At 49.3% G+C, this 21,148-nt stretch overlaps 2 protein-coding genes across 3 annotated transcripts in view; one reads left to right on the top strand and one right to left on the bottom strand.

Annotated features, from left to right (window-relative positions):
- The window catches only part of CHRNA7 (cholinergic receptor nicotinic alpha 7 subunit), an 880,272-nt gene that overhangs the window by 215,700 nt on the left and 643,424 nt on the right, over window positions 1-21,148 (top strand). The window lies entirely within an intron of this gene.
- OTUD7A (OTU deubiquitinase 7A) overlaps window positions 1-21,148 on the bottom strand; it is a 370,474-nt gene that overhangs the window by 4,720 nt on the left and 344,606 nt on the right. For both annotated transcript variants that reach the window (XM_050795833.1, XM_050795834.1), the window contains 4 exons: window positions 18,965-19,092; window positions 16,947-17,096; window positions 1,668-1,782; window positions 1,410-1,494 (listed from right to left, as the gene is read on the bottom strand). In XM_050795833.1, coding sequence (XP_050651790.1) covers window positions 1,410-1,494; window positions 1,668-1,782; window positions 16,947-17,096; window positions 18,965-19,092 — 478 coding nt within the window. The remainder of the gene's footprint in view (window positions 1-1,409; window positions 1,495-1,667; window positions 1,783-16,946; window positions 17,097-18,964; window positions 19,093-21,148) is intronic.

Here is a 21,148-nt window from a genome sequence, read left to right as displayed (position 1 = left end):
GCCTGGGAGAAGGCTCCCATTGCTCCCCCACTTAATTTTTGTCTCCCCACCCCCAGGCCCCTCAAGCAAGTCCATGAGTCGGTGACTGTCCTGTGACCAGGTCACCCTGAAGCAAACGTGGGCAGAACTGACCCACACCACCTCCCACTCTGAAATTCCTTTCCCCTTCCCACCTGGGATAGGAAGGTGTGAAGTGTCTCAGACCAGTGTGTGAGACACTAAAGGGTGGACACGGGCTGGGCCAGGAACGGAGGTGCGCCTGGTGCTAGCAGGAGGGCACTGAGAGCGGGCTCGGGAGTCCCTGGCTGGAAGAACCCTTCCCACGGTTGTCAGCTGGGAGCCTTGCATCTGACATGAAGGCACCGAGGCCTGGCAATTGCAGGCAAAGCTATGCTCAGCCCGCGAGCTTCCTGATTCTAGATCCTGAGCCGCTGCCATCACTCCCCATGTGGGTGCTGAAGAACAACAGCCACAGCACCACCGGAGTGCTCCAGGCCTTTGAGAGGCAGCACTCAGACTGCCACCGACTGGCTGTCACTTATGCCATCAGTAAAATGGGGTATCAGTCCCCGCCTCGTGGAGCCCTGGGAGATGAAGTACAGGCAAAGGCCGGAGTCTGAGAGCACTGAGCAGTGCTGACCACCACCCGACTCCTTGACTTACACCTCTCCTTTACTAATTCCTGATGAGCCCCACTTCAAGCCTAAGTAACTGGCTGGAGAGGACCAATTATTTGCAGGCTGTTTTTTTTACAAATCTTTTTCCCTGGCAGCTCACTACTGAGATTTCAGAAAACATCAGTCAGATGCTTAAAATGAATCGCTCAGAGTCTGCAAGCAGGGGCAGCCCCAACCCTCTGGAGGCAGGCAGCCTCACGGGGCACGGGCCCCTCTCCTCACCTTCCTGCCAACTCCACCCACCAGCGTGCTGCCTCCGGGAGGGGAGGAAGGGGGCGCCGAGGAATCGCGCGCTCAGTTCCCTGGCTTTCTTGAGGACCCACACAGTTTATAATTAATTCCGCTCTGCGGCAGCACATTGTGTTCTGATCTCAGTAGAGATAGTTTTGTGTTGTGACTTGCCTGTCGCTTGTTTTCTGAGTGGGCGTGTTTATTCCTTCTGCAGAAAATAGGGGGACAAAAATCCTTTTACAAGAGTGCATGCTTGCATGCACACATGCCTACACGTGTGTACACACCCACTGGGTCCAACCAGAGCCACTTCAAACCCCAGCCAGGGTGGCTAGGTCAAAGGGATGGGGGAGCTACTGGGCTGTGGGTATGGCGGGCGTGGGCGACCAGGCAGGGGCAGGCAAGAGTGTGGGAGCATTTGGGAGGATGCACCCTGGCCAGGCTGGAGCTGAGCAGCCTGGACCCTACCGCCAGATCTGGTCCCAGCACAGCCAGGCTCACCCGTGTCTCGGAGGGGATCCGGATCCATGTCACATTCATGTAGCTGTGGAGGAGGTTCAGCTTGGCTTCTAGTGACAGGATAAGGCTGGCAAGAGAAGAATACCCCATTGAAATGGTCTGAGCTGGCCCTTGTAGCACCCAGCCCACCTGCATGCCAGCTGTCCCAGGAGGAGCAGGGGTGGTACAGCCCCTCCCCAGGATGCCCCAGCCATAGCCCTCCCTGTGGGCGCTGGGGGAAGGGACAGAGTAGGGTCTTACTGGGCCAGCCGGGCGTTATCGTTGTCATCTTTCCCCCACTCCCAGTCCTTGCCAGGGTCCACTGCAAAGTGCAGAGGCAGCAGCTTGTGCTCAGAATCCGTCAGGGGGATCACGGCTGGAACAGAAGAGACAGAGCCGTGCTGGGAGCCCCGGCATTCCCCAGGGAGGATGGGAAGGAAATTCCCAAGCCAGGTGTTCAGGTGACAAGTGCACCGAGTGGAGATCTACACAGATCTGTGCCAGCAGGAGCATGAAGACCAAAACCACTATTGCTAGTTTTTAAAATTCCATATTTATCGTAGACAGTGGAGAGCAGTTGGAAGCGTCACCTGGACCCTGGGTCTCTTTGGGTCTGTCCAATGGCAGATACTCCGTTGGGCATCAGAATGGGAAAAAAGCTATTGCTGCTTCTGCTATTTCTAGGAAGGATCTAGGCAGGTTAGGCACACTTTGGGAGGCTACCTTGCAGGTGGGCCTGGGGCCCAGCTCTCCTGTCTCATCCCAGAGAAAGGCTGAATGTACAAGTCAGGTGAGCAAGGGTGTTGCTGACCTCTACCGATTTGTGATTTTGTGCCACAAGTCTGTGTCAGTGCCTGGGACCCGTGGACCCACTCACCCCTGCCCGTAGGAAGCTCACCTGTGCTGGGGACAGATAAGCAGGTTAACAAACACCTCATAATGTCAGGTGGTGATGAGCCCTGGAAGGGTAAACAGCAGGCAGAAGGCAGTGATGGTGAAGCCTTTCTCGGGTGGGGTCAGAGGGTCCTTTTGAGGTCACATGTCAGTGGAGACTGCAGTGACGAGCAGCTGGCTGGTCATTTCTCAGAGGGATTGACTCATCACAAAAGCTCTGTGGTGAAACTCACCACTCGTGGGAAATCCTGGCTCACTCCAGGAGGGCTAGGGTGGAGGGGGTGTCTACAGGTTTGGGATCTTCTAGGAGCTTCTGAGCTGCTGGGGGACCTGATGAGAGGAGTTCCTCGTGACATGACTGACTCCTCCCAAGGGCATTGTCAGGGACAAGGGCAGGAGGAAGTGGGAGATGATCTCCCCAAGTCTTTCCTCGGAGCAAGCAGCAGCCTCCTGTGGGCTCCAGTTAGCTCCCCTGCAGGCCCCACTCCTAGAAGTCACACCACAGCAGAGAAGCACAGCCCAAGGCCTTGGGTCAGCTGCTTTGCCTCTTTGCTGGAGCCCGTGATTCACAGCAAGGCTGCCATGGCAAGAACAAAAAGGCAAGGAAATAGATCAAATCGAAGACTGAATACCAATAGTTGATTTGGTAAGAAATTGGAAAAACTGACTCAATGCTGCCCTCCAGTGTTGCTTAAGAGGAAAAGTGGGTACAAGTAATTCCCCTCTCCACCCCTGCACCTTTTCTTCCCCAGCCTCCCCAAGCTGCGAATAAGGGAAATGCAGCTTTGCTGACCAATGGCCAGCTCCGGGCTTTCCTTTCTTTTCTTTTTTCTTTTTTTTTGAGACGGAGTCTCGCTCTGTCGCCCAGGCTGGAGTGCAGTGGCGCCATCTTGGCTCACTGCAAGCTCTGTCTCCCGGGTTCACGCCATTCTCCTGCCTCAGCCTCACGAGTAGCTGGGACTACAGGCACCCGCCACCACGCCTGGCTAATTTTTTGTATTTTTAGTAGAGATGGGGTTTCACTGTGTTAGCCGGGATGGTCTCGATCTCCTGACCTTGTGATCTGTCCGCCTTGGTCTCCCAAAGTGTTGGGATTACAGCGTGAGCCACTGCGCCTGGCCCGGGCTTTTCATTAATCTGGCTTGGGATTGGAAAGTGCAGTGCTCTGATTTGAGAGGTCAGGGGCAGCTTGGCCTGGCTTTGCTGCAGCCTGCTGGGTTCTGCCTTGATGTGGCCACCCTTCCCAGGTCTGAGCTGCAGAGTAGACACACCCAGGGAGGGCTGCAAGGCTGGCTCAGGGACAGGTCTCCCTTGGGTGGTGCCCAGCAGCCTGTCCCATAGTTCTATGAGTCACTACACAAACAGAGAAGGGGTTAGCCTTGCTTCCTACTCACGGGGCAGGGGGTGGCACAGGCTCTCCCCATCCACAATGTTTCCCCGAATACAGCAGTGCAGCTCCTGGGAGTTCCAAGCCCCCATAAACAGATGGACCAAACCAAAGTGTCCAGGAAAACGACTCAGAAAGTGACATTTTAAATAAGCATCTCCTGTGGCTTTTAAAATCAAGCAAATTCAGGAAATATTGTTCTAGAACAAGAATAATCTGTTAGAAGCAGTTCCTGTGGGTGCAACTTGGACATTTTGGGTCTGGCTGTCCACCCGCTTCCCAGGGTAGAATTGCCATTGGAGAGCATCAGCCCAGCCACCACTCCATGTCTTAGCCACCCCGCCCCCAGGATTTAGGGGGAACAGGCACCTAGCGGCACCCATGGTCTGTGGGCAGAGGCAATGTGGGAAGTGTTGGGTGATGTGCTCAGGCATAGGGGGGCCTCTCCCCCACTTCCCTTCCATGGTGCCTGCAGAAGACAGCAGATCCCCACTAAAGAGCTGCCTGACAATTGAGAACACTCCCTTTAGACTTCCACTGTGTTAAGCCACTCTGATTTTGGTTTGTTTGTTTCAGACAAACCACCTAAGCTAAGACGGCACTCCCGTCACCCTCACCTCTCTGTCATGGGGTTCCTGGGGACTCCTCCCCTCAACAGCAGGGCTGGAATGGACTCCCTTCCATTCCAGCTGCCCAGGGGTCCAGTGCACGGGGGGAATACCCCTGAAGGGGCTACTGCCTGTCCTCCTAGAAGGGCCCTGCAGCCTTGCGGCCTAGATCTGGCTGGGGTGAAGGACCAGCTACTGAGAGAGGCTCTAGGGACGTGCCTGCTCACAACGGAAGACACCGAGGGGCTTAAAGACAGGCTTCTCTGCAGAGGGTCAACTGCGGCCTGTGGTGAGGGCTAGGGCTGCAGAGCCCAGGGACAGCTCAGGCCAGGAGGCCGTGAAAACAGGTCCTCCTTGTGAGCAGCGGCTGTTGGGGATGCTTCTGCCTCTCACTGTACCCTCTGACATTTCCCTATTGGAAACCTGGCTTTACCAGCGAGTGGCAGACGCACAGCGGCTTGCCCTCTGGTGGTAAATGTCTAGAACAGCAACTGCTTTTCAAAATGAGCCTAGAAAGGCCAGAAAGCTGTTTTGTTGTTGTTTTTGAAAGGCCTCTTGTATGTCCTTTAGCCTGGAAACACATAGCCATCATCTCATACTAGCCTGAATATCTTCTGAGTACGTATTTTCTAAAAAAATCAAGATTTCTGGTTTTTGTCTCCGATGTGAGAAGCTGGAAGAGCATTGTTCCACCATGACAACGTGCCAGTCAAACTGCAAATTCACAACTTATCTTTAACCCAGCAGACAGCTGAAGTCACAGGGAAGCCGACTTATCCAATACCTAAGGAAAGACAGGTGCCTCCAAGGAGAGACAGACATGAGCTTAAGAAGGGCCAATTCAGCTGGACCGCAGTAAGAATAATTCAGCGAAAATGGTTAAATTGGTAAAGGAAGAGTATCAGCTAGTGAAATAGTACGGAACCCTGGGGTTGAAGATATAAAGGGAATTCACATGCACTTGCAGGCTCCTCTCCACAGGACCTGCCTGGTTCTCCCACAAAAGACTGGCAGGAATTCTAAGAGAGTGTCTCCATAGATACTTCTATCCCACCTCTACCAAGGAACAAAAGCTTAAACTGCAGAGTATAGGGCAACAAACACTGGGTGCACTAAGGGTCATGTTCTGTTACTCTAATTAAGCATCTGTCTTAGGCAGGCACTGTATCCCTGGATCTGGGGATGGGGGTGACCCTCCTGGGCTAGCATGACTAGACTGGTCCAAACCTAGACTCTAAAAACCTAGCAAAAGGAAAGGCATGCTTCTTTCCAGGAATAAAAGTGATTTACTGCAGTCTTTACTGTCCCACTCAAGATGCCTGGCTTTCAGCAACAACAACAATAAAACCTATGAGGCGAAAGGAAAGATTAAAAAAACCCAACACATTGATAAAAGACAAATCAGTTGATAGAACAAGACTCAGATATGACACAGGTGTTGAAACTATCAGACAAGGAATTAAAAGTAACTGATTAATAAGTTAAGGACTAATAGAAAAGCTGGACACCATGCAAGATTTGATGGTTAATTTCAGCATACAGAACAAATCTATGAGAAAGAATTAAATGAAAATTCTAGAAATGAAAACACAATAATAGAGTGAAGAATGATTGAGGGGCTGGTCAGTTGACTTGATATAGTTGAGCAGAGAATCTGTAAACCTCAAGATAGGTTATTAGAAATTAAACTGAAACAGAAAAAAAAGGAGGTGGGAAAATGAACACAGCATCTAAGAGCTGTGTGACAATATCAGGCACCTTAAGTTCTGTGTAAATGAAATCCCAGAAGAGGAGAAAGAACAAGGCAAAATTACATTTTAAAGAAATAATGGCTAAGAATTTTCCAAATTAATGACAACCATCAACACAGGTCTAAGAAACTAAGAGAACACCAAGCAGGAAAAATAACAACACCACAAATATGCCTAAAATAGCATCTTAACACTTCTGAAACCCAAAGACAAAAAAAGCCTTGAAGGCAGCCTGAGAAAAAAGAGGATACATTATATATAGAGAAACAAAGATAAAAATTACAGCAGACTTTTCAAGGTAAAACAGGTAAGCCAGAAGATAATGGAGTGACATTTTTAAAGTACTGAAAGAAAAAAACCCAAAAAACTGTTAATCTAGAATTCTATACCCAGCCAAAATATCTCTGAAACATGAAGAAGACATAAAGAGTTTTTCCAACAAAAGTGAGCAAATTCATTGCATGCAGACCTGAACTATAGGAGATGTTAAAGTGCAAGAAATATGGTACCACTAGAAACTTGTATTTACACAATTAAGAGTGATGGAAATGGAATAAATGGTTGTGAAAATTCATTTTTTTCATCTTTTTAATTGCTCTAACAGATAACTGTCTAAAGCAAAGAGCAGCAGTGCATTATGAATTTATAACAGATGTAAAAATAAAATGTCTGATAATAACAGAAAGAATGGGAGGGAGGGATAGGTAATACACTGTGGTAATATCCTTACACAACATGTGAAGTAGAATAATATTACTTAAAATAGAATCTCATTAATTAGGCCAGGTGTGGTGGCTCACACCTATAATCCCAGCACTTTGGGAGGCCAAGGTGGGTGGATCACTTGAGGTCAGGAGTTCGAGGCCAGCCTGGCCAACATGGTGAAACCCCATCTCTACTAAAAATACAAAAATTAGCTGGGCATGGTGCTGTGTGCCTGTAATCCAGCTACTCTAGAGGCAGAGGCAGGAGAATTGCTTGAACCCAGGAGTTGGAGGCTGCAGTGAGAGGCTGCAAGATTGCGCCACTGCACTCCAGCCTGAGTGACAGAGTGAGACTCTGTCTCAAAAAAAAAAAAAAAAAAAAAAACAACTCATTAATTAAAGATGTTTATTGTAAACCCTAGGGAAATCACTAACAATTAAAAATAGGGCTATAATAACAAGTCCATGGTGGAAATAAAATGGAACCATTAAAAAGCTCAATTAACCCAAGATAAGACAGAAAAGAGACAAAAGGAACAAAGAACCCATACGATACACAGAAAACAGCTAGCAAGATGGTGGATTTTAATCCAAACATATCATTAATACTATTAAAGGAAAATGGTCAAAACATATCTTTTAAAATATAAAATTGTCACACTGGATAAAAAAGCAAAACCCACATATATGCTGTCTACAAGAATCTCATTGTAGGGGCCAGGCACTGTGGCTCATGCCCAGCACTTTGGGAGGCTGAGATGGGTGGATCACTTGATGTCAGGAGTTCGAGACCAGCCTGGCCAACATGATGAAACCCTGTCTCTACTAAAAATACAAAAATAGCTGGGCATGATAGTGTATGCCTGTAATCCTAGCTACTTGGGAGGCTGAGGCAGGAGAACTGCTTGAACCTGGGAGGTTGAGGTCGTAGAAAAAAGAAAAAAAAAAAAAAAAGAATCCCATTGTAAATATAAAGACATATGTCGGTTAAAAGATATTCACTAATGGAAAGAGAGCTAGAGTAGCCACATTTATGTCAAAGTAGGCTCCAGAACATGGACTGTTACCAAAGAAAAAGAAGAACATCACATAATGATAAAGGGGTCAATTTTCCAAGAAGACATAATCATCCTATGTGTATGAATACTCCTAATAACATAGCTTCAAACTACATGATGCAAATACTAACAAAAATGAGATAAATACATATATTACAGCTGCAGACTTCACTACTTTTTGTTCAGTAACTGACAGAGCAAATAGGCAAAAACCAGTAAGGATATAGAAGAAATGAGCCACACTCTCAGATAATTTGAGGTAATTGACATTTCTAGAACCCAACAAGAGCAGAGTATATATTATTTTCAAATACATATGGAATATTCACCAACACAGAAAATATTCTTAGTCAGTCTGAGTGCATTGAAAAGAACAGAAATCATGTTTGTGCTCATGTCATAACTGAAACTATAAACCGGTAACAAATATTTGAACAATCCCCCAAAACTTGAAACTCAAGCAACCTGTTTCTAAATAATCCATGAGCCAGAGGAAGTCTCATGGGAAATTAAGTTTGAACAGAATTACAATGCAAATATAGCACATCAAAATTTGTATGATGTGGTTACAGCAGTACTTAGGGGAAAACTTATAGCATTAAAATGCTTATATTAGATGAGAAGACAAATCTCAAATTAGTAATCAAAATTTCTGCCTTAAGAAACTAGAAAAGGGGTAGCAAATTAAACTCAAAGCAAAGAGGGAGGGAGGAGGGAGATAATGATGGCCTGCGCATGAGGCCAAGGCCAGTCCCTGAGAATGGGGGCCCTAGGCTGGGCATCAGGGCCAATGGTGGCAGACATACATTCTCTCTGAAGTTTATATGTAGATAAGATCTTTGGATTGGTCACTGGTCTATGGAATAAGCTTGCTATTGATTGAATATTTGTGTTCCTCCAAAATTCACTGTTAAAGCTTAGTCTCCATGTAACTGTATCAGGAGTGTGATCTTTGGGAGCTGATTAAGGCACAAGGGTGGAGTCCTTGAGAATGGGATTAGTCCCCTTATAGCAACAGGCACAAAAGCACTCTTCTCTTTCTCTTGGCCATGTGAGGACACAGTAAAAAGCTGCTGTGTGTAGACCAGGAGGAGGACACCCTTACCAGACACTAAATCTGCTGGCTCCTGGATCTTGTATTCCAGCTTCCAGAACTATCAGAAATAAATTTCTATTGTTTATGAGCCACCCAGGCTGTGGTATTCTGTGGCAGCAGCCTGAATTGACTAAGACAAAACTGGAAAGAGTGCTGCTGAAAAAGCTCTCAGACTGAGAGAGCGTTCAGCATCTAAGACAATTTCTGGGCTCCTGAGCTCAGGCCAAAAGTGGGTGGTGAAGCTTTCAGCCCCAGAGGACGCACTCTGTGCACGCCTCATGTGTGGCCCTGTGGGACAATGACAACTGGGGTCTCAGAGAGCAGAACCAGGGTGTCACCCTGGCCCACCAAAGCCTCGCTCCCCACATCCAGGACAGTGAGTGCTGGCTGTTCCTGTCCTGTAGGTAGGACAGGTGGCTGGTGCCGCTGCCTCCCAGCCCCCCTCAGAAGGGGTTTTATTGGAGTGCATGTTCTCACTCCAGTACCATGCATGGGAGTGTGGAGGTCCTCAGGAGCCTGGAGTGGCCAGATGGAGAAACCTGCACATTACACAGCGATGGCTGGGATCCTCATTCGAGAATGAGGGGCGGTGGTGGCTGGTATGCGCTTCCTGTGGGCATGGATGTCTTGGGGAGGTCTGGTGGGGGATCCAAGTGTCTGTTCCTACTTTGTAGCTCAGGAGGGGACAGGCAGGGCTCCTGGGGGGAGGCTGGCATCTGGGTGCACTCCTGCTTTCTCTTCTCTCCAGGCCTTCAGGCATGAGTGAAAAACTCTTGGCCAGTTCTTTCCGCGGAGTTAACTGTGGCTGGCATCCCTTTGGAACAATGCTTTGGGCCCCTGAGCTGATGGTCATTGGGGTAGGGCCTGAACCAATCAGCAGATGTATTGTGGATAAATACACCTCGTGCTTTTAATCAGTGTGACCCAGCTCTCTCGGCACGTGTCCCCTCTATAAGCTGAGGACAGAGCTCCATAGCCATGAAGTTCCTTCCACAGCTCCTGGCCACTTCATGGTGCTTTGTGATCCGTAGGTCAACAATGTCAAAGATGACAGATTTGAGGAGCAGAGGTCTCAGCTAAAAGTCTGGATGCCCCCAACCCCAGCTCCTTGGCCTGTCACCCCTTAGCCAGGGGCCTTTGCAGAGAAGGGTTCTTCAGGGGTCTGTGCTCTGGGGCTGCTGAGAGGAGTGGCAAAGGAATATGGCCCAGTGAGACTTGTGGTCACACACCACAGGGGTAGGCGTAGCTGTGCTTTTTACTCCCACTCTGACCCTGTCTTTCAGTGGCAACTGGCAAACTTAGAAAGTAGCCAAGAGAAGGGAGGCTAATGACAAAGGTAATTCAGTTTGGGGTCACTTCTGGTTTCTAAAACCTTCTTGCTGGCCAGGCGCAGTGGCTCATGCCTGTAATCCCAGCACTTTGGGAGGCTGAGGTAGACAGATCACTTGAGCTCAGGAGTTTGAGACCAGCCTGGACAACATGGAGAAGCACCATCTGTACCAAAAGCACAAAAAGTTAGCTGGGCTGGTGGCATGCACCTGTAGTCCCACCTACTTGGGAGGCTGAGATGGGAGGATCTCTTGAGCCTGGGAGGTGGAGGTTGAGGTGAGCTGAGATCACGGCACTGTACTCTAGCCTGGGTATGAGACCCCATCTCAAAAAAAAAAAAAAAAAAAAAAAGTTTGAAAAAAAAGAAAAAACTTTCTTGCCACCATGAAGTAATCTGACTCTTACTGTAATGTCTCGTAATAGGCATTACATATTTCCTCCATTATTTTATTCAGATGGGTACACAAATAGACCAATTTGATTGGTATTTGATAAATGATTCTTTTTTTTTTTTTTTTTTTGACATGGAGTCTTGCTTTGTCACCCAGGCTGGAGTGCAGTGGCACAATCTCTGCTCACTGCCAGCTCTGCTGCCCGGGTTCCCGCCATTCTCCTGCCTCAGCCTCCTGAGTAGCTGGGACTACAGGCGCCCGCCACCATGCCCAGCTAATTTTTTGTATTTTTTAGTAGAGATGGGGTTTCGCCATGTTAACCAGGATGGTCTTGATCTCCTGACCTTGTGATCTGCCTGCTTCAGCCTCCCAAAGTGCTGGGATTACAGGCGTGAGCCACCTTACCTGGCCAATAAATAATTCTTTAACACAATTATGAAATCAAGTTGAGCAGAATATGTAATAATATTTGTAACATGTAAAGATACATTTCTATTGAAAAAGAGATTAGATTTGTCTATTGTAAATTAATCCTGCAAGAAAAAGCATGGTTCGTTGTCAAACATGTTGAAAATTGGAACGTCACATTCCACATGGCTTGGGGAATAGTAGAGCACAGGTGAGCGTTTGATTTAACCAGGAGCCATGCATCAAATACTGATGGAAGGCTGATTCCATGGCCCGGTGGGTAGAAGTACTCTGTTCGGCTCCCAAGATCCCTAGCAGGCACTTAAAACTTGCTGTGTTGTTCCTAAGCAGCAAGAGACAAATTGGTAAGCTGCTCTTTGGAAAAACATTTTTTTTCTTTTTAAGTATCACATTTTGAATGTGTTGAGTCTCTGCTCCCAATAAAGGAGTGGCCAACCTTGGTGTGACCATCTGTAAGCCTCGTTTCGGAGCTCTCTGTTCACACCAGCATCTCCCCCTCCATCTGTAACCAGTGGACTCCCTCAGGGCTGCCTGCGTGCTGCTCTCTGGGGTCCTTAAGCGAGACCCCTGGGGGAAGGCACTGAGGACACGCTGAGGGCTCCCTGACCTCTGTGTGGCCCCTGGATATGCCTCAGAGGCTCACAGGCTGTTTGTATATATGAGGGAAGAACTATTTAAACAATGGACTTGGATATTAATTTTTTGGGGGGTGGGATGAAGTCTCCGTCACCCAGGCTGGAGTGCAATGGTGCAATCTTGGCTCACTGCAACCCCCACCTCCCGGGTTCAAGAGATTCTCCTGTTGCAGCCTCCCGAGTAGGTGAGATTACAGGCGCATGCTGCCACACCCAGATAATTTTTTATATCTTAGTAGAGATGGGGTTTCACTGTGTTGCCCGGGCTGGTCTTGAACTCCTGAGCTCAGGCAATCCACCCACCTCGCCCCCCAAAGTGCTGACATTACGGGCATGAGTCACCGCGCCTGGCCAATACATTTTAAAGAAAAGAACAGCCACGGATGGCACTGACACCTTCCATGAAACAAAGAACCCCCTCCCTACCCTCTTCGACCCTGAAGGTTCCTGAGACACCAGGTCTGAGATGCTGTCTCATCCCAAGCAGGCTTTGACTTGGGGTACCACTTCCTGAGCCTCTTCTCTGGGAGCTGCATGCTCTCTGAATGCCACTCTCTTGGGCCAAGTCTTTGCGGAAGCCTCGCCATCCACCCTCCCAATCCTTCACTGGCTGCAACCATTCCCTGGGGATGGTTCCTCCTTTCTCAACTTCCCCCTCTGTAAAGCGGGGAATAGGAAATGGGAAGGGTTAAATCGTGATTCCTGGAAAGGACCTTAGAGCGGCACTTGAGCACAGGAAGCAACTGCAAACATATGAGCCTGAAGGTGGGGTGCAGACCTAGGCAGCACCCGTATGCACCCAGCCCTTCCCAGTGCAACCTGCTGGCCAGGCCGAGAGCTAACATGTACACGAGGGTATGCGCTGCATGGCTCTATATCCACGCAAAGGGAAGAGGAGCTGTGGAGACGGGCAAGGCTGTGTTTGGCTTGTTTGGGACTTTACCAAGAGTTAGCTGTCATTTTGGACGACAGAGCCTCCTGGGGTATTTGAAGGTATGCTCGGCACACCTATGTCCCCTGCCTGTGTAACTGGGCACCCCACATATGGGTGCCAGGATCTGATTGCTTTGTTGAGTCTCGCGGTATGGCTGTGTGAGAGCATTTACAGAAATGCAGACTATTTGATTACATTGGTTTCCTTTGATTTCTCCCGATGTGGGGGTTATGAAATGGACTTTATTCCAACATAGGTAACATTATCCATGAATTTCATTTCAGGATAATGAAGAGTACACTGGACAACGTTTGCTATAAAAGGAGGGGGAGTTGGGATTATTGCACTGGATGATTTCCAAAGTTCTTTCCTAGGTTCTATGTTTCCAGGAACTATGTGGCACCTCTGTTTCTCCTGTTAATTGATTTGATTTTTCATAATGTACACATTTGCTCAGTGGCCAGTATGAACTGTCCTGGCCTGGGTGCTGACAGAATGCCCAGATCTGGGTTTCACAGCGCTCCCCTGGAGGCCATTTTAAGATGTGGCTGCAAGGAGGCTGCTTCCTGCAAAGAGCTGAAGGCCCAGGGCTCAGGGTGTCAGGGAGCAAAGGACTAATGTCCTCCCCTGGAGAAAGCAGGTGGCCATCAGGTGTGGAACCTACCAAGAAAGAATGCATACATTTGATCTAAAAAGTCTTAAGGTAGATTTGCAAAGCCTGAGCCACTCAGGTTGCCCATACTGACCAGTCCCACCAGCTCCTGACCTTCCACCTCAAGCCCTTCCCTCTCCCCAAGTCCTGGCCTAGCCTGGGAAACAGGGGAGGATTCCTGACCTTGAAGACGGCCAGTGGCGGCATCAGCAGTAGCTGGGCGTGGCAGTAGCACCTATAAGAGGGGGCTTCCCTTAGAGGGAGAGGCACTCGAGATGAGAAGTTTAAAGAATGCCTCATGGATATTTAAGCCTCCAGGAGCTGGACACATGTGGATGAGACATGACGGGCCATGTAAACAGTGGAGGAGGAAGGGGGTGATGGGAAGAAGGGAGCCTTGTCTCAGCCTGAAATACATTTTTAATCTCATTTCCAGGCTCTCAAAGCATCGTTCCTCAGGCACAAGGACATGGTGTCTGCTCTTCCTGGGGCCTGTGATTACCGTATCTATTAGCCTCTGTCACAGGGTGCCGTCTACAGGACGGGCTGGGCACCATGGCACAGGGTGACACCTGTGCTTCACAGTGGGGCCAGTGGTGTCCTGGGGCTCAGTGTTCTGGAGTCTCCCATCTCCTGCCTCCCACCAGGCCCTGCGACTTGGCGGTCTGGCCAGCTCACCCCAGCAGGCCTGAGCCTGCTACTGTGGTGTGGCTGCTCCTGTTTTGCGCTCAGAGGACGCAGGGTCCCATCCTGGAAGCTGCAGCCTCACTGTGATTTCCACGTCCCTCTCTGCTGAGGAGTCTTGTGACCTGAGAGCACAGCTGCGACTCTGTCCCATCCCCTCAGTGTCCTTCGAGGCACAGAGGGAGGGCTGCAGAGGTGAAGATCTAAGGGGGCACACGGGTGCATGACAAAGAGCGTGGCCACGGCACCTGGCCTGCAGGGGGTCGTGGGGACCTAATGGGTGAATGTGCAGCCCGGCCCCAGGATGGCCTTGGATGCGGGGACCCGTACCACCCCAGGAGGACCCCAGTGGGCTGCTTCGACTGTGAGGGAGCCATAGGCCCACACCACAGTGGCTCTGAGGGGTGCACTGGGACCAGATCCCAGTGTTTAGAAACAAGGTCATCAGAAGTGAAACCACCCAGAACTCTGCAAGGCTCTCCTGAAAGGCACCGAGCCACAGCGGCCTCCGCGGGCGCGCTTTGAAGGAAGGATGCTTTCATACGTGCCTTGAAAACACCGAGCAGCAGGATCTGGAGGCCTGGAAGAGCACTCGGTGCCTTTTGCCAGGAGGGGGCCGGGTATCTGGACCCTGTGCTTGGCACTGGGAAATGCTGGCCTTGGGACCATCATCTTCCTGTGACCACAGAGTCTCCCTGGGGACTGGACAGAGGGCCCAGCCCCTGGCCTGGATCCCAGGTCCTGAAAAGGCCCTTCTGGTCTCCCAAGAGGCTGGGTCAGCCCTACAAAGAGCTAAACCCCCAGGAAGGCGGTGCAGGCATTCTGGACTGAAAGCGGGGAGACAATGGAAAGACCTCCTAGGCCTTACTGATCAAATCTGTCCTTCTGTGGCCAGTGCCACATCTGCAAATAATAAAGAACCGTAATGTGACATTCCCGTCATGGCTGGCTGCAGCCTCCCGTCCTCTCTCTTCTGCAACTTGGGTTCTGCCGCTGTGCTGCGTGTGTCGGCTCCTGGGAGCTCTGTATCTGTATCTGTATCTGTATCTGTATCTATCTGTATCTGTATCTGTGTCTGTATCTGTATCTGTATCTGTATCTGTATCTGTATCTGTATCTGTATCTGTATCTGTATCTGTATCTGTATCTGTGTATCTGTGTCTGTGTCTGTGTCTGTGTCTGTGTCTGTGTCTGTGTCTGTGTCTGTGTCTGTGTCTGTATCTGTATCTGTATCTGTATCTGTATCTGTATCTGTATCTGTATCTGTATCTGTATCTGTATCTGTATCTGTATCTGTATCTGTATCTGTATCTGTATCTGTATCTGTATCTATCTGTATCTGTATCTATCTGTATCTGTATCTGTATCTGTATCTGTATCTGTATCTGTATCTGTATCTGTATCTGTATCTGTATCTGTCTGTATCTGTATCTGTATCTGTATCTGTATCTGTATCTGTATCTGTATCTGTATCTGTATCTGTGTCTGTATCTGTATCTGTATCTGTATCTGTGTCTGTGTCTGTATCTGTATCTGTGTCTGTATCTGTATCTGTATCTGTATCTGTATCTGTATCTGTATCTGTATCTGTATCTGTATCTGTATCTGTATCTGTATCTGTATCTGTATCTATCTGTATCTGTATCTGTATCTGTATCTGTATCTGTATCTGTATCTGTATCTGTATCTGTATCTGTGTCTGTATCTGTATCTGTATCTGTATCTGTATCTGTATCTGTATCTGTATCTGTATCTGTTCTTGGGAAGGGGTCTTGAATGCCCTGTGCGTTTCTCACCTTCAGCTTCTGCTCCACAGCCCCAGCCTCATTCCTAACTCAGCCGCCAGGCCAGGAAGTGACACGCTGGTGCCACCTCTGGCGGAGGGCTGGGGGCGGCTGGGTTCTGTTCATTTGTCTGCGTCCTTTCCTTGCCAGCTGTCTAAAGGAAGGAGTAGCATTTGGGAGTCCTAGCGGGGCAATCTTGTTGCTGCATTTACTTCCTGAGCTGTACACTCAGTGGAAAAGTTCAGAAGCAGACACCCCGAGCTTCCTGCCCCTGGTGGGCCTGGCCAGATCACTTCCCGTTCCCTGGAACCATACCCAGTGGCAGGGACTCTGAAACAGCTGGTCTTGCCTGTCCGTCTGTCTCGTGGGGGAGTGAGTCTCTGCCTATACCACAAACAAGAGTGACAACAGGAAGGAGTTTCCTCTCCACTCGGCTGGTCACACATCCATCCATAGCTAACATGAGAAAACAGCAATGGTTCCAAACAAAATCCCCCTATTTCCCGAGCAAAGACATTGACTGGTGCCCTAGAATTGTGCAGTGCACAGCCTGTGGGGCCGGCCCAACATCGGCAGCACTGAAATGGCTGCTTAGAGGAAACTCAGCTGCAATGCTTTGAAAGGAAATGTTGACCTTTTGAGTTAAAAGCTTACCCTGGAGCAGAGGTGAGCAAACTCTTCTCATAAGGAGCTAGTTAGCAAGTAAATATTTTAGGCGCTGTAGGCCTCGGTGTCAGTGGCTGCTCCTCTCTCTACCACTGTAGTGCAAAAACGGCCACAGACGATGCCTCGTGAATGAATGTGGCTCTGTTCCAATAAAACTTTATTTATAAAAATGGTGGTGGGCCATAGTTCATTAATACTTGCTCTTGAAGTTTTTTTCCCTTTAATTTACCTCTAAGACTAATTACATTCCTGTAAAATACGTATACAAGTGAAAGGGAGAACAGTAAAAGCTATTTAAGGGTAGGTTGCCTTTGTTCAGTATTTTAAAGAGAATGTTGTCTTTCACATGGTTATTTTCAATGAAAACGTTCACACATGCATAAGGTAGTGTTATGCAAAACCTGTCACTGCTGAGTGTGCACAGGTGTGCTTCTAGGGGAGGTCTCCACAATCCCCCTCCCTGTGCAACGGGGTCCCTTCTGATGGCTCTGCCCCACCCCAGGCCCCGGCGTGCACTCTCTGGGGAGTCAGGCATACCTTGTTCTCTCTGCTGGTCTCTCTGTTCCATGGACACGAGAGCAGAGAAATGTGCTTGATCATAGGCCAGAACCAGAGGCGAGCAGTGGCATCTGTTGGGAGGGACCTCCAAGGGCAGGTAGATCCCTCCGAATGGGATGGGTGCGAACGCTGTGGACACAAACCAGGGTGAGGGTGTGAGGAGCAGCAGCCTGAGCTGGGAGGGGAGGCCCCTGCGTCCCTGTCCCTCACTATCCCAGGGGGCTCCATGGAGAAGCGGAGGGACAGGAGGGCGGATGGAGGCAGTGCTGAGGGATGGGGCTGAGAGTTTCCAGAGTCATCTGTCTGCCCCAGGACTCCTGCGGCCCTGAGACCTGCACAGGTGTTCAGGAGCCCCAGGGCTGGGGTGACACTGTCACCCGAGATTGGTCAGAGCAGTCGCAGCCTGGAAGCCCACATTTTTCTGGATGTACTTCTTCCTCTCCTAGTGTTTGGTAAAGCATTTGTATACAACCCAATATCTACGCTTCTCGAGGGTGTATATTTGTTCTATATTTTGAGAACCTCTTCTGTTGAATCTGAAGGAACCAGCCAGAGAGCTCCAGGACCAAGATGTAAGTCAGATGGGAACTGAGAATCAAAGGGATCGAATCCTTCAGTGACAGGGACAAAATCTCATTTTCTTACTTGTAAAAAAGAGGGCAGAAAAGCCTAACACCCTCACCAAAATAGAATAACTTCGGAAATATCTGTCCTAAAGCAGCATCTGCCTTTAGCTCATGAAACGTCTTGCCTTTTGGCCCCAGAGTCAGCGTATTGCTGCACTCCTTGGGCAGAATTCAGGGACGGTAATTTCAGGGACGTCTTTGACGAACTCTTAGAGTTCCTCCCCCATCCTCGCTTTGTCTAAATTGATCATTGTGCTTCTGCTCACAGGACAGTCCCACTGAGAGGCGGCAGGGTGGGGGTACCCGCAAGAGGGCTGTGAGTAGAATGGTAGGAAGGGTGGACCTTCCCTCGCCCCGCAACTCAGATATCTGATGGTGCTGGGAGCTCAGTCCTGGGCTTGCACAGCAGGGCCCCGATGCGAGTCCTGGTGCTGCACGGAGAGCTGCAGACCTCAGCAGGCCCGTGTCCCTGAGCCACACAGGGAAGGGGGTGGGCCAGGCAGGACCTGTGTCCTCCCAGTTCCCTGGCTACATAACCATCGTGGCCACATCAGATTTTCTATGGCAGCTGTTTAGCATGAAGAGCCACATCCTGGTTTGTGGAACTCCTTGGAAGACCTGTGACTTTTGTAAGGTGCAGGCGTCAATTCAAACCGGGCTGGAGGGATGCTCTGGTCAGCTACACACTGGAGGGAGGACAGGCTTTGGAGCACTCCCTGCCCTGGGCTGATCCCCCTGGGGACACTGCCTAGCCTCTCTGGGCTCCAGTTTCACCTCTGTAAAGTAGGGAGGGTGGTGTCCACCCTGGGAGGCTGTGGCAAGGGCTGAATGGAGGAACCTTCGAGAAGCGGCTATGCACAGAGTGTGGCTTTCGGTGGGCAGGCCATAAACTGCCCCTGCCTCTTTCTCTGCCAGTTCTGATTCTATCATAGCCTTGCTATGCATTCTGTCTTCCTTTCTTTTTAGTCTTTCACACACAGGTGGCCTGTGGAGGGGCGGGAAGGCACCTGAGTGACTGAATGCCTCCAGGACATGGCCCAGGGCTGTTAGAGGGGTGTGGACTGTCTGCTGTGCCCTAGGCACACAACAGGAGATAGGAGGCCCTCTGGGCTTAGTCCTGGTCCCCACACGACCAGATTTCTCCTGGCCACCTGCTGTTGACAGGCAGGGCAGCTGGTGAAGAGCAATCCCTGCCACCATCAGGGAGGAGAAAGAAACATGCTGAGTAGATCTTTGCACAGAGTGATGCTCTGTGGCCTCTGGGAGCTCTGTGGTCTCTGGGAGCTCGACCTTGCTCTGTGCTATCTGCTTTCTAGCTGGGATGCTATGCTTTCTGTGTCAGGAATACAGCACATCCCTTGAGGAACTTACCTTCTCCACCTGAGTCTCTTAACATGGTATCTGCCACAACAACGATGGGTCTTCTTAATATATGGGCTAGGACAAAAACGTGGAACTCTTCCAGGCTCTCATACACGGGGTCCTCTGAGTTGTCCACACTGTGAAACAAAACAGAGCCAGCTGGTCACTGACTGAAACAGCATGGAGGATGGAGAAAGTGGGGACTGCTTCATGCAGGGGCTGAGCCCTCCCCACTCTGGATATTATCTTCATGGACCCCGGCAGCTGCGCCATCCTGGGCCACTTCTCATGCCATCCGCCGATGGCAAACGCACAGGTCCCAGCTCCCCTACCCCACCGTGGGAACGGTCTCGGAAGACGAGTTGGAAAGAGCCCGCAGGTGAAGGGCGCTGGCTGCTGTGAAGGCGAGTCTCTCCGCAGGGGGAGGCAGCCCACCAGAGCCTGTGGCAGCAGGACTGTTGGCTCTCTGGGGGTGTTTCACAAGGAAGCAGTGGGGGCTGGAGGGATGGAGGGGTTCCTCTCCTGTTTATTTCCCTCAGAGACCCAGGGATTCCCTGAGCACATCTGATGGGCTGGTGGGGTCATTACCACCAAGATCTGAGGAGCCTTCTAGAAGACACCCCAATGGAAGAGAACAGTGAGAAGGCTGTCTGGATTTCAATCCAGAGCTGGAGGGGATGCGACGTGAATGTGCAGCCCAGGTGGCCCAGACCCTCCCTGACCATGCCCCTGGCTCATGTCTGAGGATCAGGGAAACAGCAGGCTCAAGAATGCTTCCACTCAAACCCTAAGACGTTCAGGCAGAAGGTGGCAGCCTTGATGTCCCCCCATAGCAGGGCCACCCAAAAGGGAGGTGCACATTGAGAGGACAGCCAGAGCTCACAGCGTTATGGAGCTTCGGCTGCACCTGCAGTGCCTGCCAGCTGAGATGGCCGCGCCAGCCAAGACTCCCCAGAGGTGGCTCTCAGACTCGTTTCTGAGTGTCCGAGGAACGCTCAGAATTAGCGGAGGGAGTCTGTGAGGATGGCAGCAGGTGGGGCCAGGGCCGGCAAGTGTGGCCCCTGGCATGGCCCAGGGAAAGAGCTTCATGGCTTCATGGGCAAAGTTCCCAGTCACCTGGGACTTCCAGAATGCAGGTTGTGAATCCTAGGGAATGCATTACCATCACCTGGGGAATTCTGGTTACATACTACCCATGTTTTTTCTTCTTCTTGTGATTCAATTTACCTTGTGTTTTTGAGACAGAGTCTCACTTTGTTACCCAGCCTGGAGTGCAGTGGCATTATCTCAGCTCACTGCAATCTGTTTGAAGTGTTTGTTTTCTGGTGTTGTAAAGAAATAGCACTTGAATATAAATTTAATTGTTTTAGTAAGGCCATTTTTATATTTTTTATAAAAAGGGTATACTTGCTAGCAGTTTTGAGAGTATATTGAATAAAGGAAATAAGGTTATTTATAACCTGATGCATCCACCTTATTGCTATGCCTGGTTTTTATTGACTGGAACGGGATTTTACATTTTGTATTTGTTTTCATTGGTTAGTAACTTAGAATTTTTTTAAAGAGGCAAAAGCAGAGGAGAGGAGACAAAGGAAGGAGGAAGTAACGTGTGGAATGTTGAGAAAGGTAAAAATGCTTTTAAATAAGGAAGAGGAACAGGCTATGACTTAATGCTTTCTTGGACTAGTATAAGTATGCCAGGGCAAATATTTAGGCTAAATTGTGGGAGCTAAGAATATAAAGTATATTGATTTTTAAAATTATGGCTAGCAGATATTTAAGAATGCTGGCACAGGTCTTTAAATTTTGCTTCTAAGAGAAGTTATTGTTTATTTTTAGTTAGATGGGGAGGAAAGGCTTTGAAGAGGAACCACTATTTTACTTTTTACAATTCTCCCTCTTATAATTTTTAAAAAATTTGTCTGTTTTGATTTAATTGCTTTAAGAGAAGTAATTTTTTTGAATAGGGTGGAGGAGAGTTAGGAGTTAATTTTGTAAGAGTGGTAGAGAGAAGTTTTTGTATAAAATTTTGAAGGCAGGGAATAATATAATAGCTTATAAGTATATTATTAAGAGTGAACAAGGTGAGAATTGAAGTTAAATTTTTTTTTTTTTGAGACAGAGTCTCACTCTGTCGCCCAGGCTGGAGTGCAGTGGCGTGATTTCAGCTCACTGCAAGCTCCGCCTCCTGGG

The sequence above is a fragment of the Macaca thibetana genome, chromosome 7 (genome assembly GCF_024542745.1).
Source record: "Macaca thibetana thibetana isolate TM-01 chromosome 7, ASM2454274v1, whole genome shotgun sequence".
NCBI classification, from domain to species: Eukaryota; Metazoa; Chordata; class Mammalia; order Primates; family Cercopithecidae; genus Macaca; species Macaca thibetana.
This window is presented reverse-complemented; position numbering and strand designations above follow the sequence as displayed.